The sequence below is a fragment of the Aquarana catesbeiana genome, linkage group LG03 (genome assembly GCF_042186555.1).
Source record: "Aquarana catesbeiana isolate 2022-GZ linkage group LG03, ASM4218655v1, whole genome shotgun sequence".
Taxonomy (NCBI): Eukaryota; Metazoa; Chordata; class Amphibia; order Anura; family Ranidae; genus Aquarana; species Aquarana catesbeiana.
The window spans coordinates 13,645,786-13,664,474 of NC_133326.1; the positions used below are offsets into that span (position 1 = coordinate 13,645,786).

The 18,689-nt window shown below is 46.3% G+C and overlaps 1 protein-coding gene across 1 annotated transcript in view; it reads right to left on the minus strand.

Annotated features, from left to right (window-relative positions):
- Positions 1-13,541: 13,541 nt before the first annotated feature.
- SMAD6 (SMAD family member 6) overlaps positions 13,542-18,689 on the minus strand; it is a 78,700-nt gene continuing 73,552 nt past the window's right edge. Inside the window, exon 4 of the mRNA XM_073618293.1 lies at positions 13,542-16,691. Coding sequence (XP_073474394.1) covers positions 16,153-16,691 — 539 coding nt within the window. The 3' untranslated portion in view covers positions 13,542-16,152. The remainder of the gene's footprint in view (positions 16,692-18,689) is intronic.

The window sequence follows — 18,689 nt, forward strand, 5'->3', positions numbered from 1 at the left end:
AGGTCCGCCCATTAAGACAGAGGTCCGTACCATCACATCAGAGGTTCCCCATCACATCAGAGGGTATCCCTATTACATCAGAGGTCCTTTATGACATCAGAAGTCCCCCATTACATCAGAGGTCCCCCCATCATATCAGAGGTCCTCTCATCACATCAGAGGTCCCCCATCACATCAGAGGTTCCCCATCACATCAGAGGGTATCCCTATCACATCAGAGGTCCTTTATGACATCAGAAGTCCCCCATTACATCAGAGGTCCCCCCATCATATCAGAGGTACTTCATCATGTCAGAGGTCCACCTATCACATCAGATGTCCTCCCATCGCATCAGGGGTCCCTCTATCACATCAGAGGTCTTCCCATCACTCCAGAGGTCCCCCAATAACATCAGAGGCCTTCTCATCACATCAGAGATCCCCTCATCACATTAGAGCTCCCCTATCACATCAGAGGCCCCATTACATCAGAGGTTCCCTTTCACATCAGATGTACACCCACCACATCAGAGGTACCCCAATCATATCAGAGGTTTCCCATCACATCAGAGGTTCCCAATCTCATCATAGGTCCTCCCATCACATCAGAGGTCCGCCCATTAAGACAGAGGTCCGTACCATCACATCAGAGGTTCCCCATCACATCAGAGGGTATCCCTATCACATCAGAGGTCCTTTATGACATCAGAGGTCCCCCATTACATCAGAGGTCCCCCCATCATATCAGAGGTCCTCTCATCACACCAGAGGTCCCCCATCACATCAGAGGTTCCCCATCACATCAGAGGGTATCCCTATCACATCAGAGGTCCTTTATGACATCAGAGGTCCCCCATTACATCAGAGGTCCCCCCATCATATCAGAGGTCCTTCATCACACCAGAAGTCCCCCCATCATATCAGAGGTCTTTCATCACATCAGAGGTCCTCTCATCACACCAGAGGTCCCCCGTCACATCAGAGGTCTTTCATCATACCAAAGGTCCCCCCATCATATCAGAGGTCTTTTCTCACTTTAGAGGTCCTCTCATCACATCTGAGGTCCTCCAATCATATCAGAGGTCCCCTATCACATGACAGGTCCTTCATCACATCAGAGGTCCCCCCATCATAACAGAGGTCTTTCATCACATCAGAGGTCCCCCATCACATCAGAGATCCTTCATTACACCAGAGGAGCCCCCATCATATCAGAGGTCTTTCATCACATCAGAGGTCCTCTCATCACATCAGAGGTCCTCCATCACATCAGAGGTCTTCCATCAAATCAGAGGTCCTCCCATCACATCAGAGTCCCCCATTTTTCATGAGAGTTCCCCACCACATCAGAGTTTCCTCATCACAGAATCCCAGATCACGTCAGGGTCCCTCCATTAAGTCAGAGCCCCACCATCACCTCAGAGATCCCTCATCACAGAATCGTCCTATTGCATCGGAAGCCCCAGTTTTCCCACCTATACACGGAGTCCCCTCATCACAGAGGCCCCTCATTAAATTGGAGTCCTCCCATGGGTCCAGTTTTCCCATCAGAGCCTTACCTTACTCCCGCAGCATGGCAGAGGCGGCCGTCAAAGCAGGTGTGGACAGAGGCACACTTCCAACGTCTCCCGAATGCTGGGGGAAGCTCTGCATGGCACCTGCCCTGGATCAGTGTCATGCGTTGCATTATGAAATCCATCAATCATGATGCCCTGGTTCAGCTGGGTCAGTGTCTTTAATATGAAGCCAAGATCAAGAAGACAGTTCACAGGGGGACACGGCCTCAAAGTAGCAGGAGGAAAAGTCAAAACTAAGCTTAGAAAGTATTAATTTACTGAAAGAGTAGTGGATGCTTGGAATAGACTTCCAGCAAAGGTAGTGAGTCAACAGTAAGGCCCCTTTCACACAGGCTTTCTGATCAGGTCCATCTGGCGGATCGAATGCGATCGGATGAAAACGGACGGTCAGTCCGTCTTCATCCGATCTCCCCATAGAGGAGAGCGGGACTCTGACAGGTCCGTCTCCGCACAGTGAGCGGAGACGGACCTGTCATTCGCCTGCTCAGCGGGGTTCAGCGGATCGATCCCCTCGCTGAGCAAAGCGGAGCCCGTCAAACGGACAAGCCCGTGTGAAAGGAGCCTCAGTGGATTAAAACACTCCTGGGACAAACATAAATCTACAATCAGACAAAAAAAGTAAAAAAATAAATAAATAAATAAATCCCAAAAAAACAAAAAACAAAAGCAAACTGTACAGAAACGAAAAACAATGGTTCAAACTCGATGGACCACTTGGTCTTTTTTTTTTTGCTGCCGTCACTCTTCTATGTTTCTTTGAATTTAAATGTAGTATTCTCTATTTCACCTCTAGGTGGCCGACCAATGCAGGGAATGAGTTCTCTTTTGGTTTCGCCATCAGTCAATACTATCATGTTAGCCAGAATCAGTCCAGTTAAAGTGACACTATGGCCAAAATAAAAGAGAAAATGACAAAAAAAAAAAGAAAGAAAAAAAAAAGATACATGACAAAGTCTGTCACTAGTTTGTTTTTCCTCCTGTAACATAGTTTATTACTTGGTGATCTGACAAGTAAGTCTGTTGTTTTTCAGCTTCTTTTAACCACCTCAATACCTGTAACTTTCTCCCCCTTCCTGCCCAGGCCAGTTTTCAGCACTGTCGCACTTTGAATGACAATTGCGCGGTCATGCTACACTGTACCCAAATGACATTTTTATCTTTTTTTTTTACACAAATTGAGCTTTCTTTTGGTGGTATTTAATCACCACTGGTGTTTTTATTTTTTTTAGCTAAATAAACTAAAAAAAGACTGAAAATTTGGGAAAAAAACAAGTTTTTCGTTGTTTCTGTTATAAAATGTTGCAAATAAATAATATTTCTTTATAAATTTAGGCCAAAATGTATTCTGCTACATTTTCTTTGGTAAAAATAACAAAAATCAGTGTATATTATTTAGTCTGTAGGAAAGTTATAGAGTCTACAAACTTGGAAAATTAAGAAATTAAAAATAATTTTTTCACAATTTTACATTTTTTTATGTATGTACAAAAAATTGTTAAAAATGTTTTTGTTTTTTAGAAGTAACAAAAATATTTTAAACATTGAATAAAAATAAATTTGGATGGCTGTCTGGGTGGACGTGTGTTGTATTGCCCTAGGTTGGTCAGAAACCTAAAGCCTATCCCTGAGGGCCTATCCAGAAGTAGTGCAGGGTTGGGACTGCGGTCTTGTAGTCCAACCAGAAGTAACGGTTCCGCCGGCCGGGGAACCCGTATTGGTCGGAGGTAGAGGGGAAGCTGTTGTCACTAATGCCTCGTACACACGATCGGACATTCCGACGACAAAATCCATCAGATTTTTTCAGACGGATTTTGGGCCAAACTTGTCTTGCATACACACGGTCCCAAAAAAGTTGTCGGAAAATCCGATCGTTCAGAACTAGATGACGTACAACACGTACTATAAACGGGCCAGTAGCCAATAGCTTTCGTCTCGTAATTTATTCTGAGCATGCGTGGCACTTTGTGCGTCGGATTTGTCTACACACGATCGGAATTTAAACGATTTTTGTTTCAAAAAACAGATTTTTTTGTCGGGAAATTTTATATCCAAGTCTCAAACTTTGTGTGTCGGAAATCCCGATGGAAAAAGTCCTATGGAGCCCACACACGATTGGAACAACACAATTCGATCGTACATTTTCCATCGGAAAGTCTGACCGTGTGTACAGGACATAAGGGACCAACCACCTTGTTACCGGAGACCATTGTGAGTAAGCTGAGGCCAGTACCAGAGTAGTCTTCTCACCAACCGGGGACGGTGAAGAAGTGGGAAAGCATTAGCAAGTGCCAAACCAGGGACCCAGTGTGACATCAGAGGTGACGCTTGTGGAGTGCCAAGCCAAGGACCTAACGTGTCAGCAGGGGTGAAGCTTGAGGAGTATCTGTGAGTGCCAAGCCAGGGACCTAACGTGTCAGCAGGGGTGAAGCTTGAGTATCTTTGAGTGCCAAGCCAGGGACCCAGCGGGACAGCAGAGGTGACGCTTGTGGAGTGCCAAGCCAAGGACCTAACGTGTCAGCAGGGGTGAAGCTTGAGGAGTATCTGTGAGTGCCAAGCCAGGGACCTAACGTGTCAGCAGGGGTGAAGCTTGAGTATCTTTGAGTGCCAAGCCAGGGACCCAGCGGGACAGCAGAGGTGACGCTTGTGGAGTGCCAAGCCAGGGACCTAACGTGTCAGCAGGGGTGAAACTTGAGGAGTATCTTTGAGTGCCAAGCCAGGGACCCAGCGGGACAGCAGAGGTGACACTTGTGGAGTGCCAAGCCAAGGACCTAACATGTCAGCAGGGGTGAAGCTTGAGGAGTATCTGTGAGTGCCAAGCCAGGGACCTAACGTGTCAGCAGGGGTGAAGCTTGAGTATCTTTGAGTGCCAAGCCAGGGACCCAGCGGGACAGCAGAGGTGACGCATGTGGAGTGCCAAGCCAAGGACCTAATGTGTCAGCAGGGGTGAAGCTTGAGGAGTATCTTTGAGTGCCAAGCCAGGGACCCAGCGGGACAGCAGAGGTGACGCTTGTGGAGTGCCAAGCCAAGGACCTAACGTGTCAGCAGTGGTAAAGCTTGAGGAGTATTTGTGAGTGCCAAGCCAGGGACCCAGCAGGACAGCAGAGGTGACGCTTGTGGAGTGCCAAGCCAAGGACCTAACGTGCCAGCAGGGGTGAAGCTTGAGGAGTATCTTTGAGTGCCAAGCCAGGGACCCAGCGGGACAGCAGAGGTGATGCTTGTGGAGTGCCAAGCCAAGGACCTAACATGTCAGCAGGGGTGAAGCTTGAGGAGTATCTGTGAGTGCCAAGCCAGGGACCTAACGTGTCAGCAGGGGTGAAGCTTGAGTATCTTTGAGTGCCAAGCCAGGGACCCAGCGGGACAGCAGAGGTGACGCATGTGGAGTGCCAAGCCAAGGACCTAATGTGTCAGCAGGGGTGAAGCTTGAGGAGTATCTTTGAGTGCCAAGCCAGGGACCCAGCGGGACAGCAGAGGTGACGCTTGTGGAGTGCCAAGCCAAGGACCTAACGTGTCAGCAGTGGTAAAGCTTGAGGAGTATTTGTGAGTGCCAAGCCAGGGACCCAGCAGGACAGCAGAGGTGACGCTTGTGGAGTGCCAAGCCAAGGACCTAACGTGCCAGTAGGGGTGAAGCTTGAGGAGTATCTTTGAGTGCCAAGCCAGGGACCCAGCGGGACAGCAGAGGTGATGCTTGTGGAGTGCCAAGCCAAGGACCTAACGTGTCAGCAGGGGTAAAGCTTGAGGAGTATTTGTGAGTGCCAAGCCAGGGACCCAGCAGGACAGCAGAGGTGACGCTTGTGGAGTGCCAAGCCAAGGACCTAACACATCAGCAGGGGTGAAGCTTGAGGAGTATCTGTGAGTGCCAAGCCAGGGACCCAGCAGGGAAGCGGAGGTGACGCTTAAGGAAGATACTGAGTGAGAAGATTGGAAGGGATCCAGTGGCAGTGGATCAGTAAGTCTAGTGAAAGACTGAGAGCTCAGCGGAGTGAAGTTCTACAATAGGAGATTGTAGAAGAAGTGAAAGAGTTCATTGCAACCTTTGTTAGAAACAGTTACAAGACTGTTGCCATAGGAGACAGCGTTCCTACTCATGCAGATGTGGTGTCTGGCTAGATGCCTTTCCCTGCATGGCTGTCTGCCTATAGAAGTCTCGGAGTCTGCCAATTAACATTGCATCTAGTTAAGGGTGTCCTGGCCCCAACCCTCTCTCCCACAGTTCCGTTTAGGAAGAAGTGTTGCATTCAAGAAGTGTGTGGCACCCATCAATCCACCTCGCATTACACCCACCATGCCTCGTAACCCACTCTACACAGAAGGATGTTAGCTGTCCCCAACTCTGGAGGTCACCATTAGGCTTGGAGAGGCCCCGGGGACTTTGCTACAACTATAATCTGGGTTCAGTTTAAAATCTTGAACACTAATGTGCCCTCTGTGCCAAGGTGCCCTCTAAGTCCCGGTAATAGTTGTCTGCCATGTGGCATGCTTAAGATGCTTAAAGCCGAATGCTTTTTTTTTTTTTTTTTGCGTGCGGCCCGTGCTTTGTGTCGTCGTTTTTTTATTATGTGAACAGAGAAGCATTGATCTTTAGGGAGTCAGGTTACTGTCTCAGTCCTGTAATTAAGCAGCTGTGCACCGAGACTCACCCACTTTCTATGGTGGCGCTCGGCTCAGCTAGAAGGGAGGAGGTTAACAATTTTGAGGTCTGACGCCTGAGTCATGTTTCCCAAAGAATTTCAGGCAGCTCTAGAACTGCGAGGCTGAAATTGTCCCTTATCCCCCCCACCTCCACCACCACCACCCCGCTTCACTTTATTCTTATGTCTCCCCTTTCTTCTTTATCTCTCCCATTCTCTCACTCTTCGTTTCACCCCATTGCCCATAGAGGTCATCAAGCCGGCCTTACAGACGAAACCAGGAATTCATTACCTACCATACTTGCCCAGATAGGCACTATATTGTCAAAAGTATTGGGACACCTGCTTTCACACACAAACTTTAATGGCATCCAAGTCCAAAGCCTCGTACACACACCATCGGATTGCTGGCCAACAGAGCGTCAGACTTTTGTCCGAAGGCCGTGTGCCGGGAACTTGTCTTGCATACTAACGGCACACAATTGTCGGCCGACAAACACGAACATAGTGACGGCCTATGTGGAATTTCGGCTCTTGTGCGCCACCCTTTGGGCACCTTCTGCTAATGTCGTGTTTGGTGAGCATTGATTCCGAGCATGCGTGTTTGTACTTTGGACTTTTGTGTGACGGACTTGTGTACACACGATACGAAAATCTGACAACAGACCGTTGTCCGCCGAAAATTTACTAGCCTGCCATCCAACATTTGCTGGCCGAAAGTTGGACAACAATTGTCTAATGGAGCACAATTCCCTGCCAAAAATCTGATTGTGTGTACGAGGCTTTAGTCCGTAGGGTTCAATATTGGGTTGGCCCACCCTTTGCAGCTATAACAGCTTCAACTCTTCTGGGAAGGCTGTCCACAAGGTTTAGGAGTGTGTCTATGGGAATGTTTGACTATTCTTCCAGAAGAGCATTTGTGAGGTCAGGCACCGATGTTGGACGAGAAGGCCTGGCTCGCAGTCTCCACTCTAACTCATCCCAAAGGTGTTCTATCGCGTTGAGGTCAGGAGTCTGTGCAGCACCCCAAACTCGCTCATCCATGTCTTTATGGACCTTGCTTTGTGCACTGGTGCGCAGTCATGTTGGAATAGGAAGGGGCCGTCCCCAAACTGTTCCCACAAAGTTGGGAGCATGAAATTGTCCAAAATGTCTTGGTATGCTGACGCCTTAAGGCTGCTTTCACAGTGAGGCGCTTTACAGGTGCTATAGCGCTAAAAATGGATAATAAAAAATGAATAATAATATAATTTAAAATAATAAAAAAAATAGCGCCTGTAAAGAGCCTCACCTCTCACTCCAGTGTGAAAGCCCGAGGGGCGGTGCGCTGGCAGGACGCTAAAAAAGTCCTGCAAGCAGCATCTTTGAGGCGCTGTAGGAGCGTTGTATACACCGATCCTAAAGCGCCCCTGCCCATTAAAATCAATGGGCAGCGCCGCCGAAGTGCCGGACAAAGTGGCGCTTTTAACCCTTTTTTGTGCCATTGGCGGGGGTTAAAAGCAGCTGAAAAGGGCCGCAAAAACAACAGTAAAGCGCCGCTAAAAATAGCGGCACATTACCGCCGACACCCCCAACGCCCCAGTGTGAAAGTCGCCTTAGAGTTCCCTTCACTGGAACTAAGGGGCCAAGCCCAACCCCTAAAAAAAAAACCCCAACACCATAATCCCCCCATCACCAAATGATTTGGACCAGTGCACAAAGCAGTCTACTGCCCTTAAAGTCCCATAGGGGGGGTTCCTTCTTTTTTTGGTAAATAGTCATTCGGGATGTGGCAGTACAGTCACTAGACTACAGTTCAAGACTTTATTCAGTTCTTTAGTGTACAAAGCAAGGTCCATAAAGTCATGGATGAGCGAGTTTGGGGTGGAGGAACTTGACTGGCCTGCACAGAGTCCTGACCTCAACCCGATAGAACATCTTTGTGGGGGGGGGGGCGATCCTTTTTCCAACGCAGTAGTTCTGTTTTCTTATTTATTTTTTTCTGACATGTTGGTGTTATATCTTTCACTTGGATGGTATAAGTTAAGTAAATACAGCTGAGTAAAACAAAAACTGTCTGTCTTCATTTCAGGCTGCAAAGCAACAAAATGTGATTATTTTAAAGTGGTTCTTTTCATTACCCCGCTCTACAACTATCCACACCACACATTTTGCCAACCATGCCGGAGATCCAATGGCCAGTTGGGCTGGGTTCAGTATAAAGGGGAAGATAAGTGGAAGACGTCAGCGCCCGGTATGGTGCCACAGTTATCGGAATATCATCCATAAATGTAAGAAGTAAGGATAAAAAACACAATGATAAGTAACTAATTGCTCTCTCTGTGATTTCAATTGGGCGAGTCACTGATTGGAAGGAGGAGGCAGATCAGACAAGTTGGGGTGAAGTCAGAAATCCTGGACTGTAAGCTCATTCCCCGTCAGATACCAGATGGCAGAGGGAAAAGGGGCGATGCATCAGTCTCCTGCAAAACAGCATCTCCCCCGGGTACTAACAGTGTCCCTGTCAGGGCTGGGCTCAGCCTTTCCTTCTCTGAGCTGGCAGCTCAGCTGACGGCTAATTGCCAGCTCCCATCTCTCTCCACAGTTACTCAGCTGTTGATGATATCCTGCTCATCAGTCCTGCCTACTTAAGCCGTCCAGTCCAGAAGAGCTCTGCCTTCGCCTTGGTCAACATCACAGAGACTATCTCCTGCGATCCTGTTCAAGACTTGCTTTGCTGACACCCCTTCTGGCTCCAGATCCTGCTTGCTGTTCCACTACATTGATCCTTGACTTCTGGCTTGGCTGACTATCCGTTCCGGTTACTGAACTCTGGCTATGTTTTGACTATGTTTGTTCTTTTTACTTTTATTATTAAACAAGTGTGATTTAACCGTACTTCTGTCTCGACCTGATTTCATGGTTTCTGACAGCCCCCCCCAGTCACTGTACAGCTGTTTTGTCTGAGCCAGTGTGAAAGAACACATCCCCAGGCACTGGATGGTGAAGACTTTATACAGTATTAAACCCAAAAGCAAACATCTATTATATTGCAGCTCACCAATTCTTAGATGTGATGGCTGCATTAGTTTTCTTTTTTTTTTTTTTTTTTTTTTCTGTTTTCATCTTGTGGGTAAATCTGTTGTTTTTCAGAAGCACAAGCTCTCCAGCAGAATGTTACACTTTACATGGAAGGGACAAACTTTCCAACACTGACAGAGGAAATTAAAATGATCAACTTATTTATTCATGTAAAAAACAGTGGCGGCTGGTGGTATATTCCAGGGGGGGGGGGATCAGTGCACCCACAGCCAGCCACAACGCCCCTCCCCCCAGTCAGGTCACCCGTCCGGTCAGATCACCCACAACCAACTCCCTCCCCCCCGCAACAAACCACCCTCCATTCGGTCGGGTCCCCCGCAACCAACCACCCTCCATCCGGTTGGGTCTCGCACAACCAACCACCCCCCATCTGGTCAGGTCCCCCGCAACCACTGCCCCTCCCTCTGTTTAGTTGGGTCACCTGCAACCACCCACAGCCCACCCCCCCTCCAGTCGGTCGGATGGTTCCCAGCCTGGCACTTACCTCATCTATGGTGTAGGCGACGGCTTCCCCTCGCTTCTCCTAGTCAGCATCATGGCGTCTACTCCCTACTCTGCTACCCCCCCCCCCACCCCGAGCACACCCTTTTATAAAGCTTATTAAAGCTTCTGGCTTTAATCACGTGCTTAAAAAAAAAAAAAAAAAAAACATTGGAGTCCATGGATCTGGCGCCCCACATGTAGATTAGGGGCCCGGACGCATGGATGGGGTGGTGGCGCCCCTGCGTTACAGGCCGCCACTGGTGTGTGCTGGAGTTTTGCTTTGATTTGTTAGTGTATTAAATTCTGCTAATACATTTAGTATTAATCTCCCTTCAGACTGACCATGCTGCTATCTCTCCTGTGCTCATTCCTCCAGCGTTGTGTTTCACTAATACAGGAGGTGCGTTACTGACCAGATCACCAGGTGAAAACATAGAGAGAGAAAAAAAAAATAGGAAAAGAAAAAAAAAAAAAAAAAAGAGAACTAATGCAGCCATCATATCTAATGACTGGGAAGCTGCACTATATGACATTTTTAGTTTTCAGTTTAATACCGCTTTTAGCTACGCCAACTGCCCATCATTTTCTTGGTTACATTCTTTTAAACCAGGCGCCAGACAAACCCCATCCCCAGGCGCCAGGACGCTTAAAAAGTGTTGCCTATGGAAAATATAGGGTACTGACATGTTTAAGGTTTGACATGTTTGGTATATTTTTACTCGGCTCTATATTTTACCAAAAAAAATAGTCATTTATTGTGTTTTTGTGCTCCCTAAAATTAACTTTTAATGTGTTTTTTTTTTCTGAAATGTTACATTTCCTAGACCTATGCGGTATTATCGTGTGACATAAAAAAAAAAAAAAAAGACTACCGCCATTTTATCCTCTAAGCCGGTGTCCGCTTTTGGGGGTTTTACGTAATCTTCAGGCCTAAAATTATTTTTTTTTAAATTTGTGCAAAAAACGCAAACATGGCTCTGAAAAGGTTAAAGGATAAGTTCACCTTCGGGAACATGTTACACCCATAAGATTTGTTACCCACTTGAAGATTTCCCCCCCCCCCTGGATACGGCCATTTTGTGCGATACGGCACTGCGTTACTTTAACTGACAATTGTGCGGCCGTTGCGACGCTGTACCCAAATAAAATGGATGTCCTTTTTTTTCCCCCCACAAATAGAGCTTTCTTTTTGTGGTATTTGATCATCTCTGCATTTTTGGGGGTTTTTTTGCGCTATTGTTAGAATATTATTCCAAATTCATAATTCGGCACTTATAGGTGTTATATTATATTCATGGCAAGCTTGCAAAACATATTTGGTTTTATGATTAGTCATAATAAATATTGTATGTGTGAATGACCTTGATATAAACAAAAAATAAACAAACAAAAAAAACAAACAAAAAAAACAAAACGACAATTTTGAAAGAAAAATAAAATAAATATTTTTTACTTTCTGCAATAAGAACACATCCATTAAAAAAAATAATTTTTTTTTAAAAAAAAGTCTAAATTTCATCATCAATTTAGGCCAATATGTATTCTGCTACACATTTTTGGTAAAAAAAAAAAAAAATGCCAATAAGAGTTTATTGATTGGTTTGCGCAAAAGGTTTAGTGTCTACAAAACTATGGGATATTTTTATTTATTTTACTAGTAAGGGTGGCGATCAGCGACTTATATATAGCGGGAGTCTGATATTGCAACAGACAAAAATCGGACACCCAACTGACACATTTTTGGGGACCAGTGACACCAATGCAGTGATCAGTGCTAAAAATATGCACTGTCACTGTACTAATGACACTGGCTGGGACAGGGTTTAACATCAGGGGCAATCAAAGGGTTAACTGTGTGGGACCAGTGCATTACTACTGTGTGGGAGGTGCCTTTACTAGTGAAAGACACGAACAGTGTTTCTGCTTTACAGAAACACAGGATCCGAGTCTTCTGTACTGACAGAATGGCAATCTACCTTGCTTACATGGGCAGACTGGCATTCTGTCGGCGTACAGAACGATCTAAAAAAAAAAAAAAAAAAAAAAAAAAAACACAGCAGGAGTGAGCCGCCGCTGGCGAGCACTCGTGCCCAAATCCCAGAAGTGCAGAATCGCACGTGATGAATATCTTAAAATCCAATACAGATTTGGCTCCAAAAATCACAGGGCTAGATAGAACTAGATATGTGATGAAACCACAGAGAACGCGTTTCGCGTCATTATACCTTCCTCTGTGGTTTCACCACATATCTAGTTCTATCTACCCCTGTGATTTTTGGAGCCAAATCTGTATTGGATTTTAAGATATTCATCAGTATCAGTGATCATATATGCAGTACCTGATAAAAAGTCTCCTGATGAAGCCATTGTACGGCGAAACATGTCGAGAATTGGAACCTACTGCATTTTTCCATGTACCGCATGGATATTATAGGATGACATTATGCTGATTTTTAAATCTTTTCAATAAAATTTTGATATATTTTATAATTTGTGTTTTGGCACCTTTAACCACTTCCGGACCGGCCCACGCCGATATACGTCGGTACTTTGAAGGAGGATATCGTTGTTGTAGCAGCTAGCTTCAGTGAACGGTCCGGTTTCTGATAAGAGTGGTCTCTGCGGCGGATTCGCGGCGAGATCACTTTTATCGGCGGCGGGAGAGTGCCCCCCCCTCCCGCCACGATCTGGTGCTCTCCGCCACTTACCGGAGCAATCGGCAGCGGCGGAGGCGATCGCGTCTGTCCCCTGCCTGGGTATGGAGACGAGCGAGGGGAAGATGGCCCCCACCCATCTCCATATCACTGCAGGGCGGAAGCGACGTCAGAACGTCACTTCCGTCCATAGCTCTTAAAGGGCCATTTCATTTTTCATTTTTTTAAATGATACATTTTTTTTTTTTTTTATTGCATTTTAATGTAACTATGAGATGTGACGTCTTTTTGACCCCCCCCCATCTCATATTTAAGAGGACCTGTCATGCTTTTTTTCTATTACAAGAGATGTTTACATTCCTTGTAATAGGAATAAAAGTGACGCAATTTTTTTTTTTTTTTAAACACTGTAAAAAAAAAAAAAAAAAAAAAAAAAAAACAAGTTAAAATAAAGAAGAAACTCAAGCTCATGCGCAGAAGTGAACGCATACATAAGTCGCGCCCGCATATGAAAACGGTGTTCGAACCACACATGTGAGGTATCGCCACTATCGGTAGAGCGAGAGCAATAATTCTAGCCTTAGACCTCCTCTGTAACTCAAAACATGCAACCTGTAGAATTTTTTTTAAACGTTGCCTATGGAGATTTTTAAGGGTAAAGGTTTGTCGCCATTCCACGAGGCGGGCGCAATTTTGAAGCGTGACATGTTGGGTATCAATTTACTCAGTGTAACATTATCTTTCACAATATAAAAAAAAAATTGGGCTAACTTTACCATTTTATTCTCTAGGGTGTTAGAAAAAAAAATAAAAAGTATAATGTTTGGGGGTTCCAAGTAATTTTTTAGCAAAAAAAAAAAATGTTTTTAACTTGTAAACAACAAATCTCAGAAAGAGGCTCAGTCCTTAAGTGGTTAAAATCCCATACCTCTCCCCCTGTTACAATTTATGAAACAATTGGAACCTTTGCACAATGTTTCTTTTTTTTTACTTTCGTTACTCTTTAAGATTTCCATTTTTTTTTTTTAAATAGAAAAAATGTTGAGTAATCCTGGGTGCCCTAATCATACACAGACAGAAGTATGGACCTTCCACTATACTGATTGAGATCATTTATTGATTCTGTGCGGGAAGAACTGTAAAAGCCAAAGTGCATTTTATTTGTATTGAAGGTCATATACACATTGCACCATACATAAATAATGACATTGTAAAAATGACTCCGTATTTACAAGTATAATATATATTTCAATATAATAATATAAACATTTTATATTAAATCTAGGGTGTGGTCTTTGAGTCCTTTCTGTGATGGGTGGGTGTTCGGGATTTCTCAATAAAGATTTTGTGTGTGGGGGAGGGGAGAATATGGGGTGGGCAGTGAATTGTGGTAACATGACTTTTTTTCTATGGCGGGGACCTGGAGAACCTCGCAAAGTGGAATAAAATCAAAGCAAGGAGCCCAGTCCAGGCCCCTGCAGCAAAAAAAAAAAAAAAAGAGGTTATCCAATATGGCACCTGTAATGTTTTTTTTGTCATGTGAAATTTATGGAAATCCATTTCGTGAGCATAGGTTTATTTATTATTTTTTATAACCCCGTGGGGTAGCTGCGCAGCACCGTAGGCTGGATTCTGGTGATCAGTTGTGGTATTAAAATATGCAAAAATATTAAAATCTCACTGCAGGATAAAATGGACAGCTACAGCCATGAGTATGGTGACACGAGGGTGACAGAGGAGGCAACGGCTCCCCCTAGTGTTCACACAGGTTTCACAGTATATACCTCTGGTCTCCAAACGGTGGCTCTTTATCCAGACATTTGGGGCACTATTCATCCCACTGACACCAATGATGGGGCACTATTATTATTTCTCCCCACTGATACCAATAAACAGGCATTATTCATCCCACTGATACCAGCGATGGGGCACTATTCTTTCCACCAATATCAATGATAGGGCACCATTCCTCCCACCGATACCAATGATGGGGCACCATTCCTCCCACCGATACCAATGATGGGGCACCATTCCTCCCACCGATACCAATGATGGGGCACCATTCCTCCCACCGATACCAATGATGGGGCACCATTCCTCCCACCGATACCAATGATGGGGCACCATTCCTCCCACCGATACCAATGATGGGGCACCATTCCTCCCACCGATACCAATGATGGGGCACCATTCCTCCCACCGATACCAATGATGGGGCACCATTCCTCCCACCGATACCAATGATGGGGCACCATTCCTCCCACCGATACCAATGATGGGGCACCATTCCTCCCACCGATACCAATGATGGGGCACCATTCCTCCCACCGATACCAATGATGGGGCACCATTCCTCCCACCGATACCAATGATGGGGCACCATTCCTCCCACCGATACCAATGATGGGGCACCATTCCTCCCACCGATACCAATGATGGGGCACCATTCCTCCCACCGATACCAATGATGGGGCACCATTCCTCCCACCGATACCAATGATGGGGCACCATTCCCCCCACCGATACCAATGATGGGGCACCATTCCCCTCTTTGATACCAATGATGGGGCACCATTCCCCCCACCGATACCAATGATGGGGCACCATTCCCCTCTTTGATACCAATGATGGGGCACCATTCCCCTCTTTGATACCAATGATGGGGCACCATTCCCCTCTTTGATACCAATGATGGGGCACCATTCCCCTCTTTGATACCAATGATGGGGCACCATTCCCCTCTTTGATACCAATGATGGGGCACCATTCCCCTCTTTGATACCAATGATGGGGCACCATTCCCCTCTTTGATACCAATGATGGGGCACCATTCCCCTCTTTGATACCAATGATGGGGCACCATTCCCCTCTTTGATACCAATGATGGGGCACCATTCCCCTCATTGATACCAATGATGGGGCACCATTCCCCTCATTCGATACCAATGATGGGGCACCATTCCCCTCATTCATACCAATGATGGGGCACCATTCCCCTCATTCATACCAATGATGGGGCACCATTCCTCTCATTGATTCTAATGATGGGGCACCATTCCTCCCCACAGATACCAATGATGGGACACTATTATTAATTTTCCCCACTGATACCAATAAAGGGGCATTATTCTTCCCACTGATACCAATGATGGGGCACCATTCCTCCTGCTGATACCAATGATGGGGCACCATTCCTCTCATTGATACCAATGATATGGCACCATTCCTCCTGCTGATACCAATGATGGGGCACTATTCCTTCCACGGACACCAAAAATGGGTCATTATTCCTCCCACTAATGCCAATGATGGGGCACTATTCCTCCCACTGACATAAATGATGGGTTACTACTTGACTCACTTATACCAATGATGGGACGCTATTCCTCCTCCTATCGACCACAGCTGCTATGTAATCGATTTACTCCCACTGACCATTGATTACCCCCCATTGATGCCAGGGTATTTTCTACCCTCACTGGCCACAATCCAGCCACCATAAAGTCTAAAAAGGAGAGTAAACCAGTCCTTTGCTTAGAAAGTTTGGAGACCCCTGGTATACACTGCTGCTGGAAACCCCTTCCTAGGGCATGGAGGTGGACAATGCCAATCTGTGGCAACACATGCCTCTCTTGCAGAAAAGGGGCTTCACCAAGGGACCTTACCACCTCATGTGTCTGCTCAGAGTGGTACACATCCTTCTATATTTATAGATCAGTTGACGGGGAACGGGGTTAGAAAGGCCGGCTGCTATCGTCCAAGTAAGACCTCCAGCCAGCAAGGGCAGGAAGTGATCATCTGTCTTGAGTAGCAAGGTCCCCAACCCTTGGCAAAACTGATGCGTATGCTGTGGGGATCATAAGGTCCATCTGTGTATTCCGGGTGGGCCGGGAGGTGCTGCAGGATGCACGACTTTTTAAAGTCAAAAACTTTCAGAGAGTAGCCGGGCATCACCTTTCGTACGACAAGCGAGCGGCAGGTGGGGCCGTCCAACGTCGGGGAGTTCACGAAGATGGGATGGTCGCTGCGGTTGTAAGCCCACACCCCATCCGGCTCCTTGCTTAGCACAATGCCAAGTCCAATCTTGCTTCGTGTCCTGACCGCGGCCTCACTCCGGTTCTCCAGACTCAGCTGGCCCAGGCAGAAGCCACTCCCTTGAGGTAGGTCATAGAAAATGCTGACTGATGGCTGGCACACGGCATAGAGGCGACCAACGCGGGTCCTGTGCTCCCAGTAGGCCACGCTGCACCAGTGGCCCTGCTTGCTTGAGTCCAAGGACAGGCTGGTGTCTGTTGACACAAAAAGAAACAAAATTATTTCACATGAATATCTGGACATCATGCTGATTTGTGCTAGAAAACAGAAAAAAATTAACCATCAAGAAATTAGTTATAAAAAGACAAAGTAAAACTTGTATAGAAAAATGGAGCTGCTCATATACACTTTGATGACTATAGGTAAATGTTTAGTCTACCAACTGAACCCCGAATTGGTCTTCACTCCTGTAATGTACTATGTTCCTCTAGAACAGGAGTCTGCAAACTGCTGCCTGAGGGCCAGATGTGGCCCATTTGCTAGCCTTTATCTGGCCCTTTGGGGAACTATTCCTATTAATGATATGAGGCACTATTCCTCCCACTGACATCAACAAGGGGGCACCATTTCTTCCACGGATACCAATGAAGGTGTACTATTCCTCCCACTGGCACCAATGATGGGATACCATTCCTTCCACTGATAACAGTGGGGTACTATGCCTCCCACTGACACCAATGATGGGGCAATATTCCTCCCACTGACACCAATGATGGGGCACTATTCCTCCCACTGATACCAATGAATGTGTACCATTCCTCTTACTGGCGCCAATGATGGGGCACTATTCCTCCCACTGACACCAATGATGGGGCACTATTCCTCCCACTGACACCAATGATGGGGCACTATTCCTCCCACTGATACCAATGATGGGGCACTATTCCTCCCACTGACACCAATGATGGGGCACTATTCCTCCCACTGACACCAATGATGGGGCGCTATTCCTCCCACTGACACCAATGATGGGGCACTATTCCTCCCACTGACACCAATGATGGGGCACTATTCCTCCCTCTGATACCAATGATGGGGCACAATTTCTTCTACTGGTACCAATGACAGGCCACTATGTCTCCAACAGATGCCAAAGATGGGGAACTATTCCTTCCACTGGTATTAATGATGGGACACTATTCCTCCCACCGATACCAAAAATGGGTCCTTTTTCCTCCCAATGACCCCAACAAGGGGGCACTATTCCACTAATACCAATGAAGGGGTACTATTCCTCTCACTAATACCAATGATGGGGCACTACTCCTCCTGACCACCAACCCTGAGGCCATGTTTATACTCACTGATGCTGGGAACAAGAAGGGGCCATCCCCAAACTGTTCCCACAAAGTTGGGAGCATGACTTTGTCCAAAAAATGTCTTGGTATGCCGACACCTTAAGAGTTCCCTTCACTGGAACTAAGGGGCCAAGCGCCAACCCCTGAAAAACAACCCCCCCACACCATAATCCCCCCTCCACCAAATGATTTGGACCAGTGCACAAAAAAAGGTCCATAAAGACATGGATGAGAGCAGGGACTTCTGCGAGCCAGGCCTTCTCGTCCAACATCAGTGCCTGACCTCAGAAATGCGCTTCTGGAAGAACGGTCAAACATTCCCATAGACACCCTCCTAAACCTTGTGGACGGCCTTCCCAGAAGAGTTGAAGCTGTTATAGCTGCAAAGGGCGGAGCCAACCCAATATTGAACCCTACGGACTAAGACTGGGATGCCATTACAGTTCATGTGTGTGTAAAGGTGGGCGTCCCAATACTTTTGACAACATAGTGTGTAAATAAATAAATTATATATATATATTTTTTTTTTTTTGTATATTTGTTTTCCATTCCCTCCTACGTAAATGAAGAAAACACTCGAACATAGTACCCTTTAAGACTATCAAGCTGCACAGGCCTTTTATTCTACTTGCACTTTTTTTCTCATGGGATTTAGTAAATGCCAATGGGTTAGAGACGCTTCCACTCCACACCAATGTTGTCTATGAATCTTCTCCCTCTGCACCACACCCCCGGGCCCTCAGGACGGGCCCATTTGAGCAGATGATGCCAGGCGTCAGACGTCATGCCAGGCTGTTTCTGCACTCAGTGGAAAGTCTGTGACGGCAGCTTGGAGAGGACATCAAAGGAATCTATGAGGATGGCTCCCGTAGAGTGAGCACATCCTAAATCTTT